We start from the raw sequence: 27,581 nt of genomic DNA, 5'->3' as shown, positions 1-27,581 counted from the left end.
GGACGTTGGATACGGACACTTTTAAAATTCAGTTTTGCTCTAAGACCTCTTAAGTGAGTCACTAAGTTTTAACTGTTTCTGATTGTTACAACTGAAGGAAATTTGGCTACCTCTATCCTCAGAGGAAGTGCACTCAGGTCTCACAGGTGGAAAAGTGTAAGATATACAGCCAGCCTTCACCCCTGTACAGAGTATCACGGAGGACATGCGATGCTTGCTTTAGGACCCTCTAGCCATCTTCCCACCTCTTTGTGCCCCGAGCCAGCCCACGTCTGCTGCCGGGCGGCCCCTGACCTGCTGATGATGCTCTTCATCTGGCTGTCCTTCTCCTCCTGCTGCCGGCGCAGCCGCTCCTCGCTGTCCTCCAGCCGGGCCTTGTACTCCAGCAGCAGCTTCTGCATCTGCTGCTCCTGCACGAGCAACCGGCGCTCATACTCCTCGAGTCGCCGGCTGGACACTCGCAGGCGCTCCTTCAGTTTGGTGATTTCCTGTTCGTACTAGAGCAGAGGACAAAGAAAAGTGAAAGTGTTAGTTGCTCAGTTGCGTCTGACTTTTTGCGACCCCATGGACTGCAGCCCGCCAGGCTCCTCTCTGTCCATGGGATTTTCCAGGCAAGAATACTAGAGTGAGTTGCCATTTCCTTCTCCAGGGGATTTTCCCGACCCCAAGGATAGAACCCAGGTCTCTCTCCAGCATTGCAGGCAGATTCTTTACCATCTGAGCCACGAGGGAGAGCACAGGAGAAGAGGTGCAAAAGACAAGGAGAGAAAAACTGGAGTTACCCTGGTTTTAGATGTCAGTGACTGATTTTTTTTTTTTAATCGAACACTAAGCAGTGTAGCTGGATGCTGCGTGAGCAGCCATCCCATGGGCTGCTGATCTCTTCAAAATGAGGCATACATAGTAATGGAGCTCTGCCTGCCTCCTAAATGACGTCTTACCTCTGCATTCCAAATCTATATATTTATATATCATTCTCCACATTAAACTAGAGGTTGCTGCAAGCCACATCCAATCTGTGATGGTATCCAACGGGAACAGGGAAAAAAAAAAAAAAAAGGCCAGGCAGGCACTTAGAAGCTTAAAATCAGCCAAAAGCCAGCTGTCTACAAGAGAAAGGTTTCTGTAGCACCTCCGGTGTCGTAGGATCTCTGGCATGGCTTGGCTCATCAGATTGCCATTCTTTCACCCTTAGAATCAGCCCTTAAAGAGCAAGCAGCACTTCTGTAGTGACAAGCTACTAAATCAATAGATACTTTTATAGCACAATATATTATTGCTGCTTTCTCCCTGTCCACGGAAGCGTAAAACCCTCAGGTCACAGGCTCTAAGCAAAAGGCCTACATGTTCTTTAATACTGCCTCTTGGCAGTATTATGATGTTGGTCATCTGCCCAATTTGCCACTGCTTGTTGGAACACATATATATGCCTGTTTTCTCACCAAAGTTTTATATAACAAACTCTCACTAAACCTTCATAGAATTCAATTGATTACCTGGTCCTTTCTTGTACTGAAGTTGCTGTGGTTGGGGTCTGAATAACTGGAATGTCAAATTTCTGGACGAGGTAAGAAGCATTAAGCTTTCTTGTATATGGTCTACTTAAATTCGTTAGTCATTAATGATATACCTATACGTTGCTTTGTAAAATGCAATGTATTTTCACGTCATATCTCATTTAATCAGCAATTGGACAATTAGCTTCTGCTTATCCAATGTCATGGTCCTAAACTATGCTTATTAATCCAGAAGGTCAAAGATGACAGTTCTTACACAGTTTTGAAGAGGCAGACTACATCGATATGTACAGCTTTTAGGATTATGCTGATAAACAAACATAAGCTAGGTGTCTGGTTAATTAAATGAAATAATGCTGTACATGACATCAAGGTTCTTGTGTCATAATCCTTTTTCTTCATGTCAACTTTTCTTAACAAAATGAAACAAAACTGAAGCAACAGTTAACGTCTTTTTTTTTCAGTTTTCTTCTTTTGGTGTTGATGTCTTTTAAAATCATCTATAGCATTACAAATTCTTTATCCAGAAAAGGTGAAAAGGAAACAAAAAAAGGCAAAATCACTACAAAGATATAGAAAGGAAGTCTAGTCCAAGGGTAATTTTGAACGTGTTTAGTTATACAGAAACACTAAATATTCACTTAAAATGACTAGAAATGAATAACAGAGTTTTCTTGACATTCAGGCAACCCACATTAAAATAAAATATATATTAGAACGCATTCTCCCCTTGCACTAGAGCTTGATGTCAGCTTGATGAACATCTCCGCATATTTTCACATGCAGCCACTACTGAAATAATATAGATGAATATGCATGGAAGGGTTAACATAAGCAGTGAAGCTGAGCTTGGGGAGATCACTTTCTTGGCTGGATGACCCTGTGGGTGGTCTATCACTGTGAGGACAGTAAGTCAATAAACGCAGACTACATCCTACCTTCTCAGCATGCTTGGCTTCGTCCTGATTTTGCTCAGTTTCTTCCACGTCCTCTTCATACTGCCCATTGTTCAGAACCCAGGCTGCTGTCCTCTCGACTGGGGACATTGTGGCGGAGTCCACAGGTGACTGAACCTGCATCAGAAATGCCCGTTAGCATTTCCCAAAAGAGCTCACCTGCAGTTATGTTCCACAAAGACAGCTATTCTTGGAAGGCATGACTGTGATCCCTATTTTCTGATAAATGCTCTCAGTTCTAAATAATATTTTATTATTGCCAGGGCTGGGGGTGAGAGAAGAGGATATCCATTGGTATAAAAATAAATATTCAGAAATACTGTAAACAGAAATCACTCCTAAGAATCTGCCTCCCCACACCAGCCCCCTACCCCCAAAGAGGAAAAGCCAAGGCCTTAAAACTATTAATTAGTCCAGTGGTTTCATTAGGTCATTACCTAATGAAATTACAGTGTTCACAGAGGAAAGAGAGAAAATGCAACTTGATGGTTGATTGCTCGGGTGAGGAAACACCTGTTTAACCAGGAATGCTCAGGAACCAAGGAACCGTTTAATGCTAAACAACTCACAAGGTAGCTAACTGATTTATATATCAGAATGCCAAGTTCTTAATTTTCACATCAGCCATTTAGGGCAAAAAACACTTTTCGATACTGGTGTTTTGATATTGGTCATTTTTATAGAGCACTGACTTCTTGATGGGTTAAGATCCATAAGTCCATATTTTACCAGAAAGTTTCTTGATGAATATAGCATCACAACAATGGATATCAGCCTAGTCCAAGAGATATTTCTATCCAGTTAGGATAGCTAGATAAATTGCCCTTTTGTAAGGGCAACAGAAAAGGATGCAGAATGAAAAGAATTCTGGCCTTGAGTAGCAACTCTACCACTTACCGTGTCCCTTAATCTCTTAAATACTTTTTTCCAAATCTATTGAGTAGGGTTACCACCACTATCACTACCTATCCTGAGCATCTCCCTGGGAGTTCCGAGGACTGAATAATACAATGTATGTAAAAATTCTTTGCAAACTACAGAGTACTACAGAACTTAGATGTTGTTACTATATTTATCTTAGAAACCTGGCACTGGATATGACAATTTGTCTTAGGCTACTACTGGGTTTCCCTGGTGGCTCAGAGGTAAACGATCCTCCAGCACTGCAGGAGACGTGGGCGGCTCGATCTCTGGGTCGGGAAGATCCCCTAGAGTAGGAAATGGCAACCCACTCCATATTCTGGCCTGGGAAACCCCATGGGCAGAGGAGCCTGGCATGCCACAGTCCACGGGGCTGCAAAGAGTCAGACTTGACTTAGTGACTAAACGATAACAACTGACCATTAGTGCTTCCTCCCTAAACAATGTTGGAAATAGACAGCAAATTCTTTTTCTCTAGCTTTCCTGAGAAACAGATAGAAAAAAGCATTTTCTGTGAGTTAGCCTTTTTACAATTAAAATAAATTTCTACTTTGAGGAGCAATACTCTATAAATAGTTGGAAGGGAATTTTCTCTCTCATGCAGAGCTATAAGCCTTAAGAATCTTTATCTTGTTCTGGAATAAAGCCTGGTTAAACTCTAAATATATAGATATTTTAAAATAAGGGGTATTTTGATCACTTTGAAGTTTAGAAAGACTAGATGAAAAAAAAAAGTGGATGCAAAGGCATAAAGGTTATTTGGGCAGACTTAAAAATATTCATACAAAAGTAGGAGGAGGGACTTCCCTGGAGATCCAGTGGTTAAGAATCCGCCTGCCAGCGCAGGGCATGAAGGTTCAGTCTTTGGTTGGGGAAGATCCCACACGCCATGGGGCGACTAAGCCCGTGAGCCACCAACTACTGAGCTCAAGTGCTCCAGAGCCTGTGCTCCACAACAAGAGAAGCCACAGCAATGAGACACCTGAGCTCTGCAGCTAGAGAAAGCCTGTGCACAGCAATGAAGACCCAGTGCAGTCAGAAACAGATATAAATACAATTTTTAAAAGTATGAAGGTATTTCTTAAAGATTGGCAGAAGAACCTGGTTTGGTTGATTTATACAGATTATGGACATGCATCTATAAAAATGGCTTCATGCCTGAGGTACACATGAGCAACTGGGAATGAAATTCTAGAAATTCCTTCTTTAAAGCCATTTTCTCCACTGTCTCAAGAAAAACATAAACGTGTCTTAAACTTCAGTACCCACAGTTCTCAAAGTCTACCTTCATTGCCACTGTGGTAGGGATGCTTCTTATACTCCATTCATTTGCGTATCATTCTCATGATTTTTGTCATAACCACACTATCACTGACATATTATTTATTATAATCAATAATAAAACTACCATTTCCAGTTTGCTAAGCAGTATTATCAGTAAAATCATGAGTTTGATGTTTTATATATATTTATAAATAATTCATATTAATAGTCAAATATTTTTCTAATATACATTAAAATAATTACATGATTAATTAAGTACCTTGTATACTTAAATAACTGCGTATCACACTTTGGGAACACTGATCTATAGAATTCATTTATATTAAAATAGGTGATAACTATCTACTTCAAAAGTTATTATGAGAAACAAATGAGAGAGCATATAAAAGCAGTTTGTAAACCACAAGTTACTTCACACACACACACACACACACACACACACACCCTGGGTTCTCCCTCTACTGGATTTTGAAAGTAGAGCACAATACTTTGCTTTAGTATTGGCAGAGAAAAATAGTTTAACAAGGGCTTTAGGTTTTACTTGACATATGTACACCTGAAAGGCAAAATATTATGGCTCTGAGTCTTTAAAAATTAATAGAAAGTCAATACTTGGAGGAGACAAATGTCTTTTTAATTTCATAATCTTATCACTTTACCACATAGGGTACAGCAAAGCTGCTTTTCTATGAAACCAGGATTTTCTATTCAATTGCTGCTTGAGATAAAGTAGTTGCTAAAATGAGTAACTTTACTGTTTGTAATTTATAACTTCAAGGAAGCTAATTCAATAGCTTTCTGCTTTATAGTTAACAATATGTTGCTTGAAAGAACTTTCCTTCCCTGTGATTTGTTACAAGTAACTAATTAATGAGTGCCAATAATGCACTACAAACTAATAATATCCCTAAGAACATACTAAGGAGAGATCTTAGCTCCTAGAAGCATATTGAAAACAACAACTCCTTAGGTAATCTGGGGACCAACTGTAAAGTGAGGAGTTGTAAAAGCAAGAGTTAGTTCATTTCACTGGTGGTGGTGGTAGCTACCGTATCATCAAAGGGACTACGTCCAGTGAATTATAAGGGGGTACAATGGGAACTGGGCATTTCACCCTATTCCTATTTAACTGGTTGAATCTGTTTTTCAACCAATTCCTAATATATATTCCTAGCACTTTGCATGGCCTACAGTACATGCATGCTAAGTTGCTTCAGTCGTGTCCAACTCTTTTTGACTCTATGAACTGTAGCCCACCAGGCTCCTCTGTCCATGGTATTCTTTAGGCAAGAATACTGGAGTGGGTAGTCATGCCCTTCTCCAGGGGGGATCTTCCCAGGGATCAAACCCACATCTCTTACGTCTCCTGCATTGGCAGGTGGATTCTTTACTAGCACCACCTGGGATGCCCCATGGCATATGGTAGGTGGTCAATAAGTTTTGAAAAAATAAATCAGACTAATATAACTACTCTTTGTATTTATGATAAAACCTAGAAAGGGCTGACTAAATCTCTGCAAGGAGATCAAACCAGTCAATCCTAAAGGAGATCAGTCCTGAACATTCATTGGAAGGACTGATGCTGAAGCTGAAGCTGAAATACTTTGGCCACCTGATGCGAAGAACTGACTCACTGGAAAAGACCTCGATGCTGGGAAAGATTGAAGGCAGGAGGAGAAGGGAACAACAGAGGATGAGATGGTTGGATGGCAACACAGACTTGATGGACATGAGTTTGAACAAGCTCCAGGAGTTGGTGATGGATACGGAAGCCTGGTGTGCTGCAGTCCATGGGGTTGCAGAGTCGTATACAACTGAATGATTGAACTGACTGAACTGATTATAAAAACAGAAAAATAATACTGAACAAATAAGAAATAGTTATCTATGCTGGAAGACAATGGAGGTGATTTTTATTTAAAAATTATTTTTATTATATTCTTCATAGGAAAGAACTAAATACTGTCTTTTATATTTATTTTACTGGTCTTATGAATGCTGGTCTTCTTTCTTAATTAGACTCTCAACCCTTGAAGCATAGCCCCATATGTCACAGCATTTTTTTTTGAATGGTAGTGACTATGTCATTGTGCAATGGATGCTCAATAAAATATCATCCATCTACTATTACTTTGGATTTTCTTTAGAATTCATACCAAAGGACAATTTATCACTAGGGAGAAAGATACCCTATGTTTTTCCTCCAATCCTTTGGAAGTATATCAAAGGGTTTTTCCTCAGAGATTGTTCCATCTCCTTTATAAGATAACAAAATTTATTTCCTCTAGTTTATAGTCAAACAAATTGAGAAGAGAGATTGATAAGTTGCTTAGCTATAGCCTTCAGAAGAACATTTTCTCCACTGATGTTCAACAGTGATCATGAAAGATGAAAAAGATAAATGAAAATGAGCAGGAATTCCTAACAGGAATATCATCCTTCTGAGACAGAGCTTACATAGGGTGTCTCTGGAAAAAATAATTTTGTTTTAGGGCAAAAAGGGCCTGAGAAAGCAGTTTCCATTGATCTTAGTTAGCCTGGCTATGCTTGAGGCTGACTGAGAATAGCCCAGTTCCCTGTTTAGTTACTAGACATAAATAAGACGTGTTACTTTCAACTTCTTCCTAATCTGAAATAATCAGGTTCCCAAAAATGAAGGCCATTTCTCCTATCAACACCAAAGAAAGGGCTGACTAAATCAGTAAACTCTGAGAATCCTAGAAGAGGTTGGTTAGGGGAGTGTTCAACAAATCCCAAAGTGAAAACTGTAGCATCATTCTAATAGACTTGGCAAATACCTAGCTAAAAAGCATCTTCAAATTTGAATTTCTCAGGTTAGGTAACATACTGTATCTGTAAATAAAGTCTATTATGCACACAGAGTGCATAACAGATCAAAAAAGATGAAGAGGAAAATTATTAAAAAGCCAAAAAGGGTCCAAAAATTAAAAGATGGCTTCCTAAAATATTCCTTCTCTGTAGATTGTTCAACTTCCTACTCAGTGGATGGAGAAGGACTGAAGCTAGTTACACTGTCAACAATGGCCTCTCCTTCGTGCCAAGATACAAATGGAATTTGCATGGGACAAAGCCTCCAATAAGTATAAATGCCTGTAGAACAATCTCCACAAAGAAATCCTCCAGTATTGGGGGAGAGAAGAATTCTCCAGCATAATAATTTGCAAGTAAAATATGTAAAGGAATTTATGTAAAAAATGTGCTGATTAGATAGAACATCAGAGGCTTCATAGGAATGAGATGAGAAAAGCAAGCAGGGAAAAAAAAAAAAAAAAGGAACCAAACAACAACAACAACAACATAAGCTTGAAAGAATAAACCGTCTGCATAGAAAAAGTCAGTGTTAGGAAAAAAACCCAGAAATCTGAGCAATCAAAATACAGCAGCTTCCAGTTCAACTGATATGACAGTGGCATTACCAGCAAAGGCACAACCAGAGATGAATATTTAAAGTTGTGCTGGTGCATCTTGCTACAGCTATGCTCCACTTCACGACAATGTAACAGAGACATTCCCAAGGTCATTAATGGCTATGGCTAGAAAGCATTTTAATTGGTGTCTGAAGACCATTTGCATTTGCTACCTTCCATCCGTCTGGACAGTTTTCTATTCCCACACAGAATCATGCAGTGCTTACATGATCGATGTTAAATTTCCATATAGCAGAGAGATATTATAAATGACAGTTTCAGGTGGTCACACAAAAGGCTATTTAATTTACAGTATCTATAAATAGTCTGAATCATGGATCCTAGGAACTGAGGACAATATGATAAAGCAAAGAAGGGTAAGCATTCTTCTTTTCTGTCTAGGGTTTGAACTAAGTCCAACTTTGCAAAGTAGGCAGAGGGCCCTCTGCCCTGTCTTGCCCCTCTCTGCCAATCTGATATTCTTCTCTACTCCTGCTCTCATCCTCAGGGCCCTCATGTTGCACTTAATGCCCCATGTAGACACTTGCCTCTACACAGTATTCCATCTCTAAAATTACTTTTCTCTTCTCCTCTCAATAAACACTTCAGTTCTCTGAAAGGGCCTGATCTCAACTAGAAGCTAGCGTAAAACCAAGTGTGGAAATTTATTCACAATAAGATGTGAAAGACTGATAGCTTCCTAACACAAATTAAATGTATATATAATACATATACACACACACAAGATATATAGAAAAGCATTTTCATTCAAAGAAAGGGAAAAATTATATAATATTTATGTAAATTTTCTTTTTTCCTTTTCTTTAAATGAAAATGTGCATTTAATCAAATGAATTGATGAAATTTTGGGAAATATAACAAAAAAATATGAAAAATTTAAGACTGAAGAAAAAGTATTTCTCAGAAAAGAACTGACCAATTAGGAGGTTTTGCCCAGGAACTTGGCTACCAGAATCTACCTAAGTTTTTCATCCCTTCTTCTACTTCTGTATCCAAGGATTCTGTAAACATTCTACTTTTTTTAAAAAAACAATAATTATCAAAGTAGTGGCAAGGGCTCTGATTACAGCAGAGAGGAGGCAGAAAGAGCCAAATCAGTAAATGCCTATCTATAAAAATGCAAATATATTAAAGAGATACATTAGTGTCTCATTGTAGTCTCCTCTGACCAGTGATTCTGCTGACTAAAGGATTTGTTATAGAACTTGTTTAATCACTTGTTTAATGATTAGTTTTCAAAAAAAATTCAATGAAGCTTTTTAGGAGAACGTTCTTTTTTAGATGAAAGCAAGATACGTATATACGCACTCTTAGTTCATTTCGAGAGCAAAATATGTCTAGGTGCCTCAAAATGTAATATGTAAGGAAGAAATGATTAAATTCTTAAACCTTTCTTATTTGTGAAGAAAAAAGTTTGATAATCTTATATTAAGTTTAGGTGTGATACTAGCTGGGCTTGTCCATGTAAACAGAGAAAGAATAGATTTGCATAACCACTTCGTGAATACTTGTCAACCACCTGTGTTTCTTTCTATCTTATGACCTCTCTCCTTTACCTTGCCTCTACAGGTGTTGTTTATTTTTCTAGTCATTTTCAGGAAAAGGCACATGGGACTTGCTATTTCCAGAGGGAACTGGGGTGTGGAGTAGAGAGTAGGTATATCAAACTCTTGGCTCAGAATGCAAAACTTTAGTTTGGAATCTTACGGGAAAAAAATAAGGAGGATAAATGTGCAGATTCCCAAAACACATCCTAGTTGATCTGGCCTGTAAATTTCACTTCACTCAGCATCACAGATCTGTGCTCGGTGCTGAGAGGTAGCTCAGCTGCTTGAAGAGACGGAAAGGCGCCTGGGTGTTGAGTCAGGCTACATTCTGCTACCTCACCTAGCCAGAAACCTCCCAAACTTTTCATTTCCTCTTTCCATTAAAAGGTTGCAAAAGATCGTTTTAAGCCGAAACCCTGTTAGTGACTGCATTTCCCAGTGATGTATGGACAGAGAACCGAGGACACAGCGGGACCAAGCGGCAGGCAGTCCCGCTCTGGCGCTCATCCCTACCTGCTGGGTCTGCTGCCTCTGGATGGCTCTCACTTTGGGGACCGGGCTCTCTCTGGAGGAAGAGGACTGCTGTCGGGACCGGCTCCCGTTCTGCAGGGGCTCGGCCACCAGAGCCGCCGATGCCACCGACATGCTCCCGGTGCTCCGCAGGGAGGCGCTGTGCGGCAGGGACGGCGGGGCTTTGGCTCGGGCGCCCAGCCCCGCTGGGTCCATCTTCCGGAGCTGGGTCTGCCCCGTGCTGTTCTGCCGCGGCAGGGCAAGAGGTATGTGTCTGTCGGGCATGGTGTGGCGTCTGGAGAAGTCCTCACTCTGCGTGCTCCGTTTGGTGAAGTCCTCCATGCTGCTGTTGCTGGGTCCGCTGAGTTTGAAGTCTTCACTGTTACTTTGGCTCCTGGAACTGGCAGTGCTTAAGTTCTCCAAACTGGAGTCCACAGAGGCCTTTGGCATTGCGGGAATGGGGTTACTGAGGTGATAGACAGGGTTCTGGAAGGACAGAGGCTGGAGGCTGCCTGGCTGGTTCAAGGCTGGGTGCAGGGGCCTTCGCACTTGGGGTGCACTCTGGGGGGTGCTCTGGGTCTCCCGCAGTTGCTTGATGCTGGCCACCTGAGTTATGGAGAGCTGGCTTCCGGTCAAGCGCATGGGCACGTCGAGCATAACAGACGGATGCTCCGCTTGGGCTGCGTGCGACTCCTGAAGGTCCATGAGGGAGATGCTGCGGCCATTGGGGAGGCTACTTTCCTTTTCATCCTTTTCCGAGTAAGTCATGCTCTGGGAGGAGGCTTGCTGGACCAGCAATAATGTTTTCCCTCTGAAATAACTGTCTGTGTTGTCCTGGCTTGGGGATTTTAGTTTGTGCAAATCACTGTGAAAAAGGAAAGGACCCTTCATTACTCCTGAGGCAAATTTAACAGTTAAGATTTCCTCAACTCAGGCATATAAACTCCTCAGAAAGCTCACAGGCCCGGTGAGCCTTCCTTACTAGTTTCTAAGCCCAGATTTCATCTCACAATACTCAGAATAAGATCCAACATTTTCAGTTTTTCTCCAAAGATGGGGGATAACACTGTGTAGACCACCTCCATCCCCATCTTAGATTTTTACTAGAATTCCAATCATTTCCTAGTTAGGTTTTAAACTACCTGAGGTATTCCAATTCATAGTTAATTGGTTCTGTCTAACCCTTCCAGAAGCCCTCAGTGTACAACCAAAGGATCCCTACTACAGGCACAGGTCTTGCCAACACAGAAAACAAAGTCTAAGCATCAACATTGTATCCACCTGTCCAGCTGACACAGCCATTTCTAAATTGATTTCAACTGAGGTTCTCAGATCTCTCAGTGCTACAATACATGAAAATACCAATTTCATAGAGCCCTTAGTCTTCTATTAGGCAGGACATATGTTTTTTTAAGTCACTCAGTCTTGTCTGACACTATAGCCTCCCAGGCTTCTCTGTCCATGGGATTCTCCAGGCAAGAACACTGGAGAGGGTAGCCATTCTCTTCTCCAGGGGATCTTCCTGATCCAGGGATCGAACCTGGGACTCCTGCATTGCAGGCAGATTCTTTACCGTCTGAGCCACCAGGAAAGCCCAGGCTTTTTTATTTAAATAAGTTTCTTTGAATATAACTCTACAATATCATTTTAGGAGAAAAGTATCCTAGATTATGTGTATTATTATGACAAACAATTGGATTTATCTCAGAAGATTCAATTGCTCATGACTTTAAAGCTGTACATTCAACAACGAAGTTCAATAGATTTCCCCACAAATCTCTAAACATCATCTCCCTCTGAGGTAAGCAGTTCCAGTTCTTTCCTAAGTTCATACCTGTCAGTAGGGTCTTCAAATATTTTCTGCAGCCCAGAGGAGAGGCTTCCACTGACATTTGGACTGGAGTTATGCTCAGTGAAGCGTCTCAGTTGCTGTTGTATTGGTGTAGGATTAGTCAGAGATTTAGTAATATCAGCAAGAACACGAGGGAGAGGTCCCAATTTTGCCACGGTCGCCTGTAGGAAGGAATTTTCACCCTAGTTGGATAATAAGCATTGCGATATCCACCACATATTGTTTTTGGGACAACGATGCCATTGATGGAGGGGTGGAGGTTGGAGGGAAGGGTAGGTGTTTGCGTATGGGAGTGGCAGGTTGACAATGCATTGTTATGGAGCAGCAGAACCATGGCGTCGAGATGAATGGAGGAGGCGAAACAAGGTGCAGCAGACATTGAGGAAAGAAAGGAAACAGAAATTAGGGTTATGCAAATAAAAATGAAAAGACATGCTCAAAACAACCAAACTACTGCCATTCCAACCAAAATAGGCATGCAAAGCAAACTAAATCTTTGGGAGGCTGGTAGATCAAGGTAGGGGAAGGGAGGGGAAGAACCAAACACCTTCTAACCAAAAAGGAATTTAGGACTAGAGGGCTGGCTAGTGTGATGAAACTTCCAAAGACAAGGGATCATGTGAGGAAAGAAATGCATGCCAGCATACAAGAAGGTGATGCATTCAGGGGTCCAGAGCACTGCAGGCCACACAGTTGATAACTGTCATCCGCTAGTCATTTAACCTTGGGAACGTTGACCTACTGCCAAACTGAATTTGCATCAGCAAGACAATGTTTTTGTTTAAACAACAAAATCAGGTAAACTCTATGAGATACGTTTAGAGGTACTGCTGGATCCCAAGAGATACGTTTAGAGGTACTGCTGGTTCCCAAGACCAAACAGATTAATTAAAAAGGAGAAAGTGTGTTTACACAGTAAAGCCTGTTAAAAAGACTTTGCCCCTGAATAAACCAGGTTGATTTCACAAGATATTATAACTGTATCTGCAGCCCACTGATGGTGTTATTCAGTGAAGGATAACCTTTTACAACTTGCTTTATCCATCTCAATCATTTTTTCCTTTGGGGAATTCTCATTCTCATGGGGGCTTATGGGAATCCTTAACCATTAGATAGTTTTATATGGCTGCCTCTGGGTTTTCCTTGTCTCCTCAACAGTCAGCAGACTCTTCAGATGCCAAAGGCCATCTGAAGAATGTCTTTACTCGTTCGATTCTCTTGAGCCGATATTCTTATTCAAGGAATTTACCCTTAGCATAGCCGCAACTTAAAATCTAATGGGTCCATGAGAATAAGAAACAGTATTACTTTATAAATGTGTTAGTACCAGTGGACACCCTACCATTTATATTTCCTTAGGAAAGTGGTCTTTTTTAATAGGTTTTACTCCCTTCTTCCCCATTTTATTGGTGTGTCATTTTTAAAGATAATAGGAAATGGAGGAAAACAAATTGTTACAGAAAAATAACTTAAATAACTTTGTTTTCTGAAGTTATTCTAACATACCACCACAGATACTTATAAAGTACCTGTGGCAAACAAAAACATCAATGAATAATTATTGTGATAAACCTAGCCAAAATATGTTAGACTGTTTTCCATAATAAACTCTATTCTTTTTTGCAAAATTCCAGAAGGAAGAAAATGATTGACAGGTATATATTTAGTTATTAATATGGTATATAATTTTTAGCTTATAGTCAGAAAATAAAGGATTAAAATGATCATTTTCTATATTAGTTCACATCTGCAGAGGGAAAAAATAATGATTTTCAGATCCCATATAACTCTACAGACACCAATAATTATATTGAACCCTCTGACTTGCATGATAAAATAGATCTCATGATAAGTTACTTAAACACAATAGTCTCAGTATTTTTTTAAGTTCACACTTCTGTTAGAAATTACTATATGAGGTTTTCGTTTCATTCTACACTCCATGAATAATGCACCACACATCAATATTCAATGTTAGTTTCTAGGAAAACACACACACATATTTATAGAAATATATACCCCATTAATCAAGGTAACTACTTTAAAATAAATGTTAATAATTTCATGACTTTCCACATTTTCCTGGTTGGTTAGGACACATATTTTACTCAGAAATAATAACAATTTCCTCCCAGACTTCTAGGTCAAAAGGTTGCTTTCAACTAGCAGAAAGCATGAACGTGATCACTCCGTAGACACTCTCCAGAATTCATGAGGCTTAGGGTACTCTACCTCCCATCTCCCATTGCCCTTCCAGCCTACTTTACCTTATCAAGTTGGGAAACTACTTCCCACAGTAAGGAATGCAAAACTGAAAGCTCTCGGCCCAGATCAATGTAACCATCAAAGCCTGGGGTGTTTGAGATGGTGTCTGGATTAGAGATCTCCAAAAGAAAGCGCTTCATTCCACCCCATTCATGCTCTAAAAAATCATTCATGAATGCCATGTATTCCTCTTTGTTACCAAATCTGAAGTAGAGGGAGAGAAAATGAGAAAAAACATATTCAGGAAAAGAGATGTGACCATTTTGAATTGACTTTACACAGCGCTATACTTTTTTTTTTTAGGGAGGTGACTAATTTGTTTTATTATCTGTAAGTGATAAGTATTAAAACATACCTTTTTAATATTACATTAATACTCAAAAACTTTGAATGGCTTTCTATTCTCTATAGGGTAAAGACAAAGTGCTTTTTTCCTGGTATTTAAAGCCAGTATAAACATTCATTATCAGTATAAACCTCAGTATCACTAGCTTCTTCAAAGTCTCCCAAATATAGTATACTTCGTTTCTTCTCCAAACCTTTGCTTATGCTGTTTATTTCTACTAAAGAATTTCCTCTCTTCCTTGTCTGTCTAGGTTCTTGCTATCTTCTGGGCCTGGCTTAAATCCAACGAACATGTTCTAAAATAAACTAGCAACAATTTTTATAAGAATTAGATCAAATATGGGTAAACACAGATTCCTCTGTTGGCATATATGTAGTGCACGCAAAGTTAAACTCGTGCACTTTCAAAGAACCACAGGCTAGAAAACAACGTGTTTCACTCGAGTTCTAATTTCTCCCTTCAATATATTGCTACTAGAAACATACTTAAGCTTCAATATTGAGAACTTTTGGGATCAATTCTGCCAGTGTGAACTGCTTCTTAGTGATTTCTTAAAATTATTTCCTATAAACTATAAAAATTGTACAAACTTAAGAAAAATTTGAAAACAGTGAAAAGTATAAAGAAAAAAGGATGGTGGTACCAACTCTACCACCCAAACATATCTGCTCTTTATAGTTCAGCGCATTTCTTCTCCAGCTGCTTTCTCCTAACTTCTTTTTGAAAAAGTTTAAAACTACAGAAAATTTCATCGAATATACAGTGTAAACCCATATGCCATTTACCTACGTTAACCAACCGTTCACATTTTGCCAAGTCGGTTTTCACCTTCTCTCTTTTTTTGATTGAACCATTTTAAACTAAGTTGCAGACATAACCCCTAACTAAGTTCATTAGTGCCTACTTCTCTAGAATAATGAATAACTCTTACACATACCAATGCCATTATCACACTGAAACTTTAAGAAGACGTTATTCATAAATCATCTCATATAGAGTTCCTATTTCACCAGTTGTTCCCAAAATTATTTTAATAATTTTTTTTCCAATTCAGATCCAAACACTGCCTTGTCTCTTTTATCCAGAATAGTCCCCACTTCATCTTTTCCATTTTTCATATTGACTTTTTTGAAGGGGTCAGGCCAATTCCTTCCCAACTTTCTTATATTTAGGTTTTTGCAATATCATATTGGGGGATAAAAGCATATACACCATTTGGTGTCCTATCTCTTTTTTTGGCTATCTCTTTTCTGTCCTCTCTCTTTTTTAAAATAGCACTTTTCATTTGATATAATTACATCTTTATCATCTTCCATACTATTCATAAACACATTTTGTAGTAGCTGCATATATTCCATTGGTGCATGGATTACTTAACTATTCCTCTACAAAGTGAATATTCAAAGTGATGTCAATCTTTTTGCTGTCTTTAATAACATCACGATGAAAATCATGTAACATGAGTGATGAGGTGCCCCATGCTCATCTAAAGGTTAGGTCTCATGTACTTTCAAGTGACGTTTTTACAAAGTGGTTACGGTAGCTCCGCCTACTTGGCAAAGTTGGCCAGGTTCTGGATGACCTTGGCAATGAGAGTCAGGGTCCGAGATGTGCGGTCATCAGGATACTCCTGCATGAGGTTGAAGAGGCTGGGAGACATGATGGCCGGGCACAGAAAACGGAGGAACAGCGAGGCGCTGATGAGCCGCTCGCTGATGTCTTGCTTGCCGCGGTTCAGGCACTGCTGCTTCCAGGATGCAAACACTTCTTTCAGCTCGCGAGGAAAAACACTGGGGAAGAAAGAAAAGACCAAAGGTAAAAGTACTAGAACCCATAAAAGCCCGGGTGGATCCCACTGTGGCCCCACAGAGTCAGACTATGAGGAGGGAGTAATAGAGAGAACTCCACTGATTCACGGCTGAGAGGTGATGGACAAATCATAGACCTCCAGATGGAGACCAGAGACCTGATGTTGTAAATCTCAGGAACTAGTGTAAACTAGGTTTTGCAAAGTGGGAAGATGGCATGCAGCTCCTGACTAACCCATTTGGTTTACTCTAGCTCAGTGTAATCTTTCTACAGACTGCTCATCACAAGTCTTCTAAAATCTCATCGACTGCTGGTGAGAATAGTGATCAGAACGCATCTGTTTGACACTAGTAAATATGTTTTAAAAGTTCTTAAAGTACTTTTGGTATTCGAGGATGTGGTGTTAATATTCTGGGGAAAGATTACATTTATGTGGATAGTTCAGGGGGACTTTTTACAATATAGGTTTAGATTTTAGACAAAACTGTATTAGGGAAACTTTTAACTTCTCTTCCTTTGGTTGGGAAATCACAGTTAACACTGTGATAACTTTCATATGGAAAAAAGTCAAGTTCCATAAGCAGGGAATGAAGCACTGATAGCGGCTCACCAGTAAGAGTTGATGATCTTGCAGAAAGCCAGCTCACAGCACATTTTCAGGTTGCTCTGATGGTCCAGAAGTTCACTGGATGAACATTTGCTGGGATCCACTTCACAGTTTTCATCTGACTCATACAAAGCTTTGATGAACTCCCCTATTTGGAGAAGAGAAGATGATGGATCAGATAACTATAAATAGTGTCTTCCTGAATAGCACAAAAGAATTTAGGATTTCTGTACTAAAATGTGTAATAGGAACTCTTTCTGGTGCCTGACACGGAGGGCACAAGACTGTTCAGAAAAGGTTATTGCTTTGGAATCTAAGATTTACCACCTCCTACATGTCATGTTTATTTTCCTTATCCTGGAAGTGGAAAAACAGCACTCATTAACACTGTCATCATGATATTTATAAAAATAATAATGAAACTACTTTAAAAAATGCTACAACTTTACATCTTTTATCTGAAACCACAAATATATTTAATTAGCAGGAACTCATTAAAGACCTCTCTACCTTTTGAATAATGTTGTTACTATTTTAGAAGAATAAATACCCCAGGTCTGAATAAATAGCCCACCTATGCTTTTAAGGGCTAATACTGGTGCCAAACTGAGTGCCAAGCTCAGATTCAAGTAAGGGTTTCGAGGTCCATCTCTCCTAACGGGGAGAGTAATTCAACATAGCACACAGCACAGCATCTCTTTATATAATTTGGATGTTTTTCCAAATAAATTTAGTTTAGATGCCCTGTTCATACATCTTATCCTTTGTAGAGATATGCCCAGTATTTCCTGAAAGAGCAATTCTTTACCTAATCTGTTTATCCTCCTTTATGAACCGTACCTTGTTCTGTTCTATGCTTCGTGCTATTTTGTGCTTACTTGTTCATACACTTGTCTCATCTTCAGGATGAATACCACTGAAGATCAGGGACTGGGTTCTATTCAAGTTCAAATCCCAAGCCTATGAAATAGCTCCCAAAGCATTGCTGCTGCTGCTGCTGTTAAGTCGCTTCAGTCGTGTCCGAATCTGTGCAACCCCATAGACGGCAGCCCACCAGGCTCCTCCATCCCTGGGATTCTCCAGGCAAGAACACTGGAGTGGATTGCCATTTCCTTCTTCAATGTGTGGAAGTGAAAAATGAAAGTGAAGTCGCTCAGTCATGTCCGACTCTTCGTGACCCCATGGACTGCAGCCTACCAGGCTCCTCCGTCCATGGGATTCTCCAGGCAAGAGTACTGGAGTGGGTCGCCATTGCCTTCTCCCCTAAAGCATTGCAGGAGCTCAAAAAATAGTTGTCAGAGATGGTAGTATGGTTTTCTTTTTTTTTTTAATACGTCTTTATGAAAAAGGAGTAGATCTTTCAAAGCTCCTTCCAAATCTGCTCATAGTAACTGAAGTTCAGGCTAGTTACTAATAGATATCATGGAAGTGAACAGTAATTTCTACAAAAAAATTAAGAAGCAGAAGCAATAACAAAGAGTATTTTCTATCAAAATGGCTAGTACTAAGGTAAATGAAAGATTAAAAAAAATAGCTGTGATAAGAGGATGAGAAGTGATTATTTGGAAGTAAAATGCTTGGAGGACAGAAATTTAAATGATGCACAGAAAAGAAAGCGGTGCAGAGAAAAATTAAAGGCTGTGCAACCAGACAGACCTAGGGTCAAATCCTGGACTCATCACTTAACCAACTGTGGGCGGCCTGAAAATTTACTTAACTGGTCTGAGTTTCGGGTGTCTTATTTGGAAAATAGTGTTAAGAACTCCAATCTGCTGGAGCTATGGTGAGGAACAGGGCATGAAAAGTGTCTAATATGGTGCCTGGGTACTTAGTAGGGGCCCCCACAGTAAATGTTATGTACACACTTTGTAGTTTTAAAATAACTTTTCATCAAGTGAAAAAAACCAAAGTTAGTAAAAAGGCTTTTAAATTGTTTACCAGCTCTCACGAGATTTCTACTGAACACGTTCTCAGTGTCACCTGAGAGGCTCTGTGCGCCCACAGATTTCACCTCGTTTAAAGAGTACTGGAATTTAAAACTAAGTCATCAATGTCAAATACTTGATGTAAAAATCAATCTGCCTCTAAATTTGTGTCATTAATATTCAGCTTAATGAGCTGTACCTATTCTGGGGAAATAATACTAATAATAACTTGTGAATTTTGAGAGTCTTTTTCTCTTTTCCTTCAAAAAAAGAACCAAATAAATAACTCAAGGGTCTGGAAGTAAATTGATTGTCTAAAGTTTTTTTCCTTTTACCTGATTATATTTAAAATCCTCTGAAATTGAGAAAACTCTTTTCACTTTTGAAACTATAACCTATGTGTCTGATAGTGTGGAAAGTACCACACTGAAAAGTGAACTTTTATAGCTCTGCACCTAGAGGCTGTTTAGCTGATCACAAATTATTGAGACAGATTTAATCCTTTCAGGTCTACTCTCTGGCCTTCCAGGGTAGGGCAGGGTAGGGGGTGGGGTGGAACGGGACAATTAGGGACAAAGAGGAAGGGTGTTTAAATGTTTAAATTTGAGTTTGTCAGAGGTTAAAGCGTCTGCCTGCAATGCAGGAGACCTGGGTTCGATCCCTGGGTTGGGAAGATCCCTTGGAGAAGGAAATGGCAACCCACTCCAGTATTCTTGCCTGGAGAATCCCATGGACAGAGGAGCCTGGTGGGCTACAGTCCACGGGGTCGCAAAGAGTCAGACACGACTGAGCGACTTCACTTTCACTTTCTTTCTACAACATTCTGTAATGTTTCATTATCTCATTACTATCTAGCACCCAAATTTCATGTGTCGAAATAAGCCAATAGGTACGGACATATTATTGTTAAAAGGAAATTTGCCTCCACCATCAATGGTGAAAATCAGGCCATTTTAGAGCCTTTTCTGTATGTCACAGAAGATGGTGTTTCCTGTGTGTCACAGGACATCAACACGAAATCTGATTTCAATTAGAAAAGTAAAAGGGGTTAATGGATGAAAGATTTAAGTCTAACTGAGGCAGAGTCTATGCTACCAACACTAATGTTCTTAATCAAGATAAATGAACACTGGCTAAAAAGCAGGCAGATATTCTTTAATTTGATTGGCAACTTTTAACTCAGTTTTCTCTAAGCATTCTTCAGGCAGTCTGCAAATAACATCTATTTTTTTTTTTTTTTGCCCAAAGTGTATGAAATACAGTAAGACCTGAATTATTCAGAGTGCTCAGCTGTACTTATTAATGTGATTTTTTGGTTTTACTAAGACTTCACTGTGAAGTCTTTTTATTTAAAACTTACCATGAAGTCTTATTTAATTGTATGATTAGAGGCACCTGTTGTAGCAAGTACAGTATCCTATGATGAAAAAAACAATCTTTCTAAGGGAACTGAAATTTTTGCACTTCTTCAGGGTTACTTTTGGAAAATCACTTATTACTATTTGAACCATATAAAATAAGTCTTAATTTACACTGGTGCTAAGACATATTCTATAAACTGTTTTCAAAACAGAATTTGTCATAAAAAAATAAAATACAGGAGAAAAATTAGCTATCAAGAATTTAGGATTAAAAGGCTAACTAGAAATATGGGGAGTTAGATGGAGAGAAGACAGCAGCATCTCTGTACTGAAGAAGCTTACTAATTAATTTTGCTCGTGTCTTGGAAGCAGCAGTCATTTTTACCACCCTGGCCCTTGCTCTTGGGTTACAAAAATGATAATAGAGATCTTTGTGGGGTTACGTGAATTTCTTCCCCTGCTCACTGAATTTTCATACCTCAATGAGCCAATCAGATATTTAATTATTAACTGTTCTATCAAAGGACTTGTCTCTCCTTTTCACTTCAGGAATTATTTCATTTGGAAATCCTGGTTAGTACATTGAATGGTGGCATATGAATATTTGATTTTTAAGCAGTAGATGGTCAACAAATATCTACCTCTTTATCTCCCCAGAATAGAGAATACTGTTTGAGATGCATCATTATTGCTTTTTATAAGGTGGTGCAAATCATTAAAGCAAACTATTATATATAATTCATGATATGACTGTAATAAGCTTTTTATGTAAGACTGATTCTGTACCTTTCCTAATGTCAATGAAAGTCCATTTTTGCCATTCTTCTAAATTCCCATTAGATCTTAAACTAAAGCATATAACTTAAAAAAAAAAAATGAAGATAGGAAGCAGGAGAAGAAAAAATTTACTTCTCCAGAGTAGGAACTGACTGCTACTACAGTGAGTCCAGCACTCACAGTCCAACACAGTGTTTACCTGCTGTTTCTCAAGCAGTCATGCACTTTTCACCTCCTGTGACCTGGCTCCTGAGAACAATCCCAGGCATCACTAATGAGCAAAACCCACAGCCATGTTTCTCTGTGAATCTTTACCTTCCTTAATCTCTGACTCTCTCAATGCTGTTTTCCTCTTGGTGTCTAAGACTCTTTTCCTTCTTCTTCTTTGTTCTTGGCATGGGCATGCACACTCCCTCTATCTCCGACCCCTTCTCTCATTCCTCTGCTTCCTTCTACACCGTAAGCCAGGAACACTGTAGCATCTGTCTTTGGCCCTATTCTCTTCCTCCTGTAATCTGGTAGTTTCACTGATTTCCTCCCACATGGGTAACTTAGTCCTAAACTTCCACCAGCCAGCTAGACAGAAGTCTTGGGGTGTCCTACCTAGAACCCCCGGGACTTCCCACTTGAACTTCAAGTTAAATACATGTGAAGTGAAATATCATTTCTCATTCTTTCGAGCGTACTCCTTTTATGTTCTCTGTTAAGAATCTCATCATCTTTCTTGTCACTTGCAAAGGCCCCAAATTCACTGTAATATTTGACCTCCTCCCCTACCACACCCTGCCCCATTCCCACAAACTGAAGAGTTGCCAAGTCCTATTACTTCACTGGTGATTACCTCATTCAGTCTTATTTCTTGCCTTCAACACACACCTGTCTACTCTTGACAGTCACATGTGACTATTGAGCACTTGAAATGTGGCTACTGCATAACTGACCATGCAATAAATGTAGACAAAATACACATAATTTCAAAAAGCATGAAAAAAGTAAAGTATTTTGTTCTTAATTCTTATATTGATGATATATTAAATAATATTTGGATATACTGGTTTGAATAAAATGTTATTGGAATTAAATTTACCTGTTTCTCTTGCTTCTTTTTAATACTGTGACTACTAGAAAGTATAAATTATGTGAGTCACATTAAGTTTCTTTAGGACAGTGCTGTTCTACATTCTGTGTGAAGCACTGGGGACAATAAGATAATGACAGTGTTCTTTAAGGAACTCATGCCTGCTTTATCATAATGTACATTGAAGTGCCAAGCACAGTGCCTTACTCTAGTGGTAACACCTGAAGTTTATGACCAAACATGGAGCTGTAAGTGGGTGACCCAGTCAGGAAGAACTACTGATTGGAGAAAACTTAGTTGTCATGAAAAATTCTATAGGTCTTGAAGGCAGAAACTGGGAGTCGTGGGAACTGGCAGGACTTTCTCCGTTGCTGATGCATTATCAGCAAACTAAAATGGCTGAATTTAACTCAGATGACCATTATATCTACTACTGTGGGCAGGAATCCCTCAGAAGAAATGGAGTAGCCATCATGGTCAACAAAAGAGTCCGAAATGCAGTACTTGGATGCAATCTCAAAAACGACAGAATGATCTCTGTTCGTCTCCAAGGCAAACCATTCAATATCACAGTTATCCAAGTCTATGCCCCAAACAATAACGCTGAAGAAACTGAAGTTGAACAGTTTTATGAAGACCTACAAGACCTTTTAGAACTAACACCCAGAAAAGATGTCCTTTTCATTATAGGGGACTGGAATGCAAAAGTAGGAAGTCAAGAAACACCTGGAATAACAGGTAAATTTGGCCTTGGAATGCAGAATGAAGCAGTGCAAAGACTAATAGAGTTTTGCCAAGAAAATGCACTGGTCATAGCAAACACCCTCTTCCAACAACACAAGAGAAGACTCTACACATGGACATCACCAGATGCTGAACACCGAAATCAGATTAATTATATTCTTTGCAGCCAGAGATGGAGAAGCTCTATACAGTCAACAAAAACAAGACAGGGAGCTGACTGTGGCTCAGATCATGAACTCCTTATTACCAAATTCAGACTGAAATTGAAGAAAATAGGGAAAACCGCTAGACCATTCAGGTATGACCTAAATCAAATCCCTTAAAGTGGAAGTGAGAAATAGATTTAAGGGCCTAGATCTGATAGATAGAGTGCCTGATGAACTATGGAATGAGGTTTGTGACATTGTACAGGAGACAGGTATCAAGACCATCCCCATGGAAAAGAAATGCAAAAAAGCAAAATGGCTGTCTGGGGAGGCCTTACAAATAGCTGTGAAAAGAAGAGAGGTGAAAAGCAAAGGAGAAAAGGAAAGATATAAGCATCTGAATGCAGAGTTCCAAAGAATAGCAAGAAGAGATAAGAAAGCCTTCTTCAGCGATCAATGCAAAGAAATAGAGGAAAAGAACAGAATGGGAAAGACTAGAGACCTCTTCAAGAAAATTAGAGATACCAAGGGAACATTTCATGCAAAGATGGGCTCGATAAAGGACAGAAATGGTATGGACCTAACAGAAGCAGAAGATATTAAGAAGAGGTGGCAAGAATACACGGAAGAACTGTACAAAAAAGATCTTCACGACCCAGATAATGATGATGATGTGATCACTAATCTAGAGCCAGACATCTTGGAAAGTGAAGTCAAGTGGGCCTTAGAAAGCATCACTACGAACAAAGCTAGTGGAGGTGATGGAATTCCAGCTGAGCTATTTCAAATCCTGAAAGATGATGCTGTGAAAGTGCTACACGAGATATGCCAGCAAGTTTGGAAAACTCAGCAATGGCCACAGGACTGGAAAAGGTCAGTTTTCATTCCAATTCCAAAGAAAGGCAATGCCAAAGAATGCTCAAACTAACGCACAATTGCACTCATCTCACACGCTAGTAAAGTAATGCTCAAAATTCTCCAAGCCAGGCTTCAGCAATACGTGAACCGTGAACTTCCAGATGTTCAAGCTGGTTTTAGAAAAGGCAGAGGAACAAGAGATCAAATTGCCAACATCTGCTGGATCATCGAAAAAGCAAGAGAGTTCCAGAAAAACATCTATTTCTGCTTCATTGACTATGCCAAAGCCTTTGACTGTGTGGATCACAATAAACTGTGGAAAATTCTGAGAGATGGGAATACCAGACCACCTAACCTGCCTCTTGAGAAATCTGTATGCAGGTCAGGAAGCAACAGTTAGAACTGGACATGGAACAACAGACTGGTTCCAAATAGGAAAAGGAGTAAGTCAGGGTTGTATATTGTTACCCTGCTTATTTAACTTCTCTGCAGAGTACATCATGAGAAATGCTGGACTGGAGGAAACACAAGCTGGAATCACGACTGCTGGGAGAAATACCAATTACCTCAGATATGCAGATGACACCAAGAGGAACTAAAAAGCCTCTTGATGAAAGTGAAAGAGGAGAGTGAAAAAGTTGGCTTAAAGCTCAACATTCAGAAAATGAAGATCATGGCATCTGGTCCCATCACTTCATGGGAAATAGATGGGGAAACAGTGTTGGACTTTATTTTTTTGGGCTCCCAAATCACTGTAGATGGTGACTGCAGCCATGAAATTAAAAGACGCTTACTTCTTGGGAGAAAAGTTATGACCAACCTAGATAGTATATTCAAAAGCAGAGACATTACTTTGCTGACTAAGGTCCGTCTAGTCAAGGCTATGGTTTTTCCTGTGGTCATGTATGGATGTGAGAGTTGGACTGTGAAGAAGGCTGAGCGCCAAAGAATTGATGCATTTGAACTGTGGTGTTGGAGAAGACTCTTGAGAGTCCCTTGGACTGCAAGGAGATCCAACCAGTCCATTCTGAAGGAGATCAGCCCTGGGATTTCTTTGGAAGGAATGATGCTAAAGCTGAAGCTCCAGTACTTTGGCCACCTGATGCGAAGCGTTGACTCACTGGAAAAGACTCTGATTATGTGAGGGATTGGAGGCAGGAGGAGAAGAGGACGACCAAGGATGAGATGGCTGGATGGCATCACGGACTCGGGACTCGATGGACGTGAATCTGAGTGAACTCCGGGAGTTGGTGATGGACAGGGAGGCCTGGCGTGCTGCAATTCATGGCGTTGCAAAGAGTCGGACACGACTGAGCGACTGAACTGAACCGACTGAACTGATGCACAATAACAAATGTTAACACTTTCAAAACTTAGGTAATGTATTTATTGGGTTGGCCAAAAAGTCTGTTGTCATTTTTCCATAAGATGGTATGGAAAAACCCACATGAACCTTTTGGCCAACCCAATATATCATGATGTAAATACCCAAGACTTCAGAGGAAACAGATCAACTAGATATAACATCTCATTACTAACATCACTGTATGTCTCAGAATCTCAGGAACTTGAGGGCATGGGGGTAGCTGCCTGTGCTCATGAGCTTTCTCATGGTACATGGTATAAGAAACAGATCTTCTATTCCTCCCCTGATGAGTATTGCAGACACTTCCTACAACTGAAACTCCAATTTTAACACTTTAATCAGTTGGAACTAAATAACGTTCAGAATTTGAGTTCCAGTTGGTTGATTCGTGAGGGTGAAATAACCTAAAAATCAAAAGATAAAGAATAGAGATGTTTTCCTTCTCCATACCCAGTGCATCGTGAAGATACTGTTGTCCCACTAACTTGAGGTATTCCTCAATGGATTTGGTGGCGATGGTGTTCTCTCTGAAGATCAAGACATCATGTTCTCCACAACGATCCACCTCAGACATCACCAAGTCCGTCAGAAAATCCTGGTAGAATAATGTTCAATCAGGCAGAAAGCAACTGAATGTGAATAAATACTACATGTTAGGAGAGACTGATGAAATGTCAGACATCCTGGGAATGCTGCTTTAAAACTAAATCTACCAGATTCATTTGAAGGGAAAAGGTCAGCCAGCATAAAACTTGAAGTGTTACCAACTTACCAACCTTACGTTAAAAATTCCTTCAAAGGTTTTTTCATTGCATCGGATAAGCACTATCATCCTGCACGTGGCCTGCAAGCCTCTAACACACAACGTTGTCTGTTCACCACAGAGGGTTTTGCAAATGCTGTTCTTACTGCTGCTTCACTCCCACCCTTGCTCCGCCTCCATTTCTATGGAGTTAATTCCTTGGATCCTTTGGATTTTAGTTTGCGCCTCGTTTCCTCAGTGAAGCCTTGTCTGACCAACACTGCCTCGAACTCCGTTAGTCAGGACCCCTTAATCCACATTCTTGTGGCACCATGCATCTTTTTACAAATGTGCACTTCCCACTGTAATCACACATTTCTGTAATTATTTTACTAATATCTGTTTTCCCCAGAGACTGTGAGCCCCATGAGACCAAAGACAGTGTCTATTTTTGTTCACCTCTATATTTCAGCATTTAACAGTTTCTGACACATATTAGGTGTTCAGTATAAAATAGTTACAAATTGGTCCATAGTATCAACATGAAATTTCTTAAACTAAACATCTAAACTCATTTGCTATGTGAATTATGTATGTACATATCTCCAGCCATCCATTCATCCATCCCTCTACTCATCCATAGTGAAGGAAGGCATAAGGAGAAATGAAGCCCTTAAGAAATAGCTGCTTCATTTCTCAACAGTCTTAAGTGTTCATTATTCAATGTGAAATCTGATAATGTCATATATTTTGAATAGTATATATTTACTGGATATTTCAAAGTGTCCAAAATAAAAAACAGAGGGAATATGCTGATTTATTTTAAAATTAAGCATTTTAATATTAATGAGGTTCACCCTGGGATTTTTTTCATCAGGGTAAAAGAGTTGTAGACTTAGGAATCACTACTAAAACTCTTATGCTCAGGGACAGGAAGCAACCTGGGGGTGATGGTAACACTCTGCATCTTGACTGCTGTGGTTTCCATGGTACATAAACTGTCAACACTCATTGAATTTTTCCCTTTAAATGGATTTGGTTTATAATACATAAATTGTACCTCAATAAAGCTGTTAAAAAATCCTACATATATCCTCGAACCTCAAGCAAATGAAGCACAAAAAGAACATATTCATATAATTTCAAAGATGAGACTCAAAATTTCAATGATTTCTTTTAAAACCAGAAAGCTCAAAATTATCACTAATAAATTCAACCACTAAAAGGACAATCAATAGGAAGGCAATTAAATAAGGAACTAAATATTGAATATATTGATATATTCTGATATGTAACAAGAAATGTTAAAAATACATTATTGTTCGGTTCTAAATAATTCTAGCTGTGAACTCCTCTAGATCTAAAATACAATTTTACCATGATCAATTTGCATATAATATAATGCAGACTTTAGCCTAGTTAAGTGAACATGCCTCGCAGAGGTGATAATTACCACAGTTCAGGCTGATCAAGGACTCTGTCAATTGTTTAGTGTTCTTCATACAATTAGTGTATTTCTCT

At 39.4% G+C, this 27,581-nt stretch overlaps 1 protein-coding gene across 7 annotated transcripts in view; it reads right to left on the bottom strand.

Annotated features, from left to right (window-relative positions):
* Window positions 1–27,581, bottom strand: part of RASAL2 (RAS protein activator like 2) — a 392,645-nt gene that overhangs the window by 12,181 nt on the left and 352,883 nt on the right. For 5 of the 7 annotated variants that reach the window (XM_013970360.2, XM_018060638.1, XM_018060641.1 and 2 more), the window contains 8 exons: window positions 25,769–25,913; window positions 17,067–17,211; window positions 16,201–16,437; window positions 14,304–14,505; window positions 12,019–12,218; window positions 10,188–11,049; window positions 2,456–2,590; window positions 295–497 (listed from right to left, as the gene is read on the bottom strand). In XM_013970360.2, coding sequence (XP_013825814.2) covers window positions 295–497; window positions 2,456–2,590; window positions 10,188–11,049; window positions 12,019–12,218; window positions 14,304–14,505; window positions 16,201–16,437; window positions 17,067–17,211; window positions 25,769–25,913 — 2,129 coding nt within the window. The remainder of the gene's footprint in view (window positions 1–294; window positions 498–2,455; window positions 2,591–10,187; window positions 11,050–12,018; window positions 12,219–14,303; window positions 14,506–16,200; window positions 16,438–17,066; window positions 17,212–25,768; window positions 25,914–27,581) is intronic. The other 2 variants (XM_013970362.2, XM_018060639.1) reach the window with 1 other exon arrangement.

The sequence above is a fragment of the Capra hircus genome, chromosome 16 (assembly GCF_001704415.2).
Source record: "Capra hircus breed San Clemente chromosome 16, ASM170441v1, whole genome shotgun sequence".
Taxonomy (NCBI): domain Eukaryota; kingdom Metazoa; phylum Chordata; class Mammalia; order Artiodactyla; family Bovidae; genus Capra; species Capra hircus.
The sequence above is the reverse complement of the archived record's forward strand: the minus strand, read 5'-3'. Positions and strand labels throughout refer to the sequence as shown.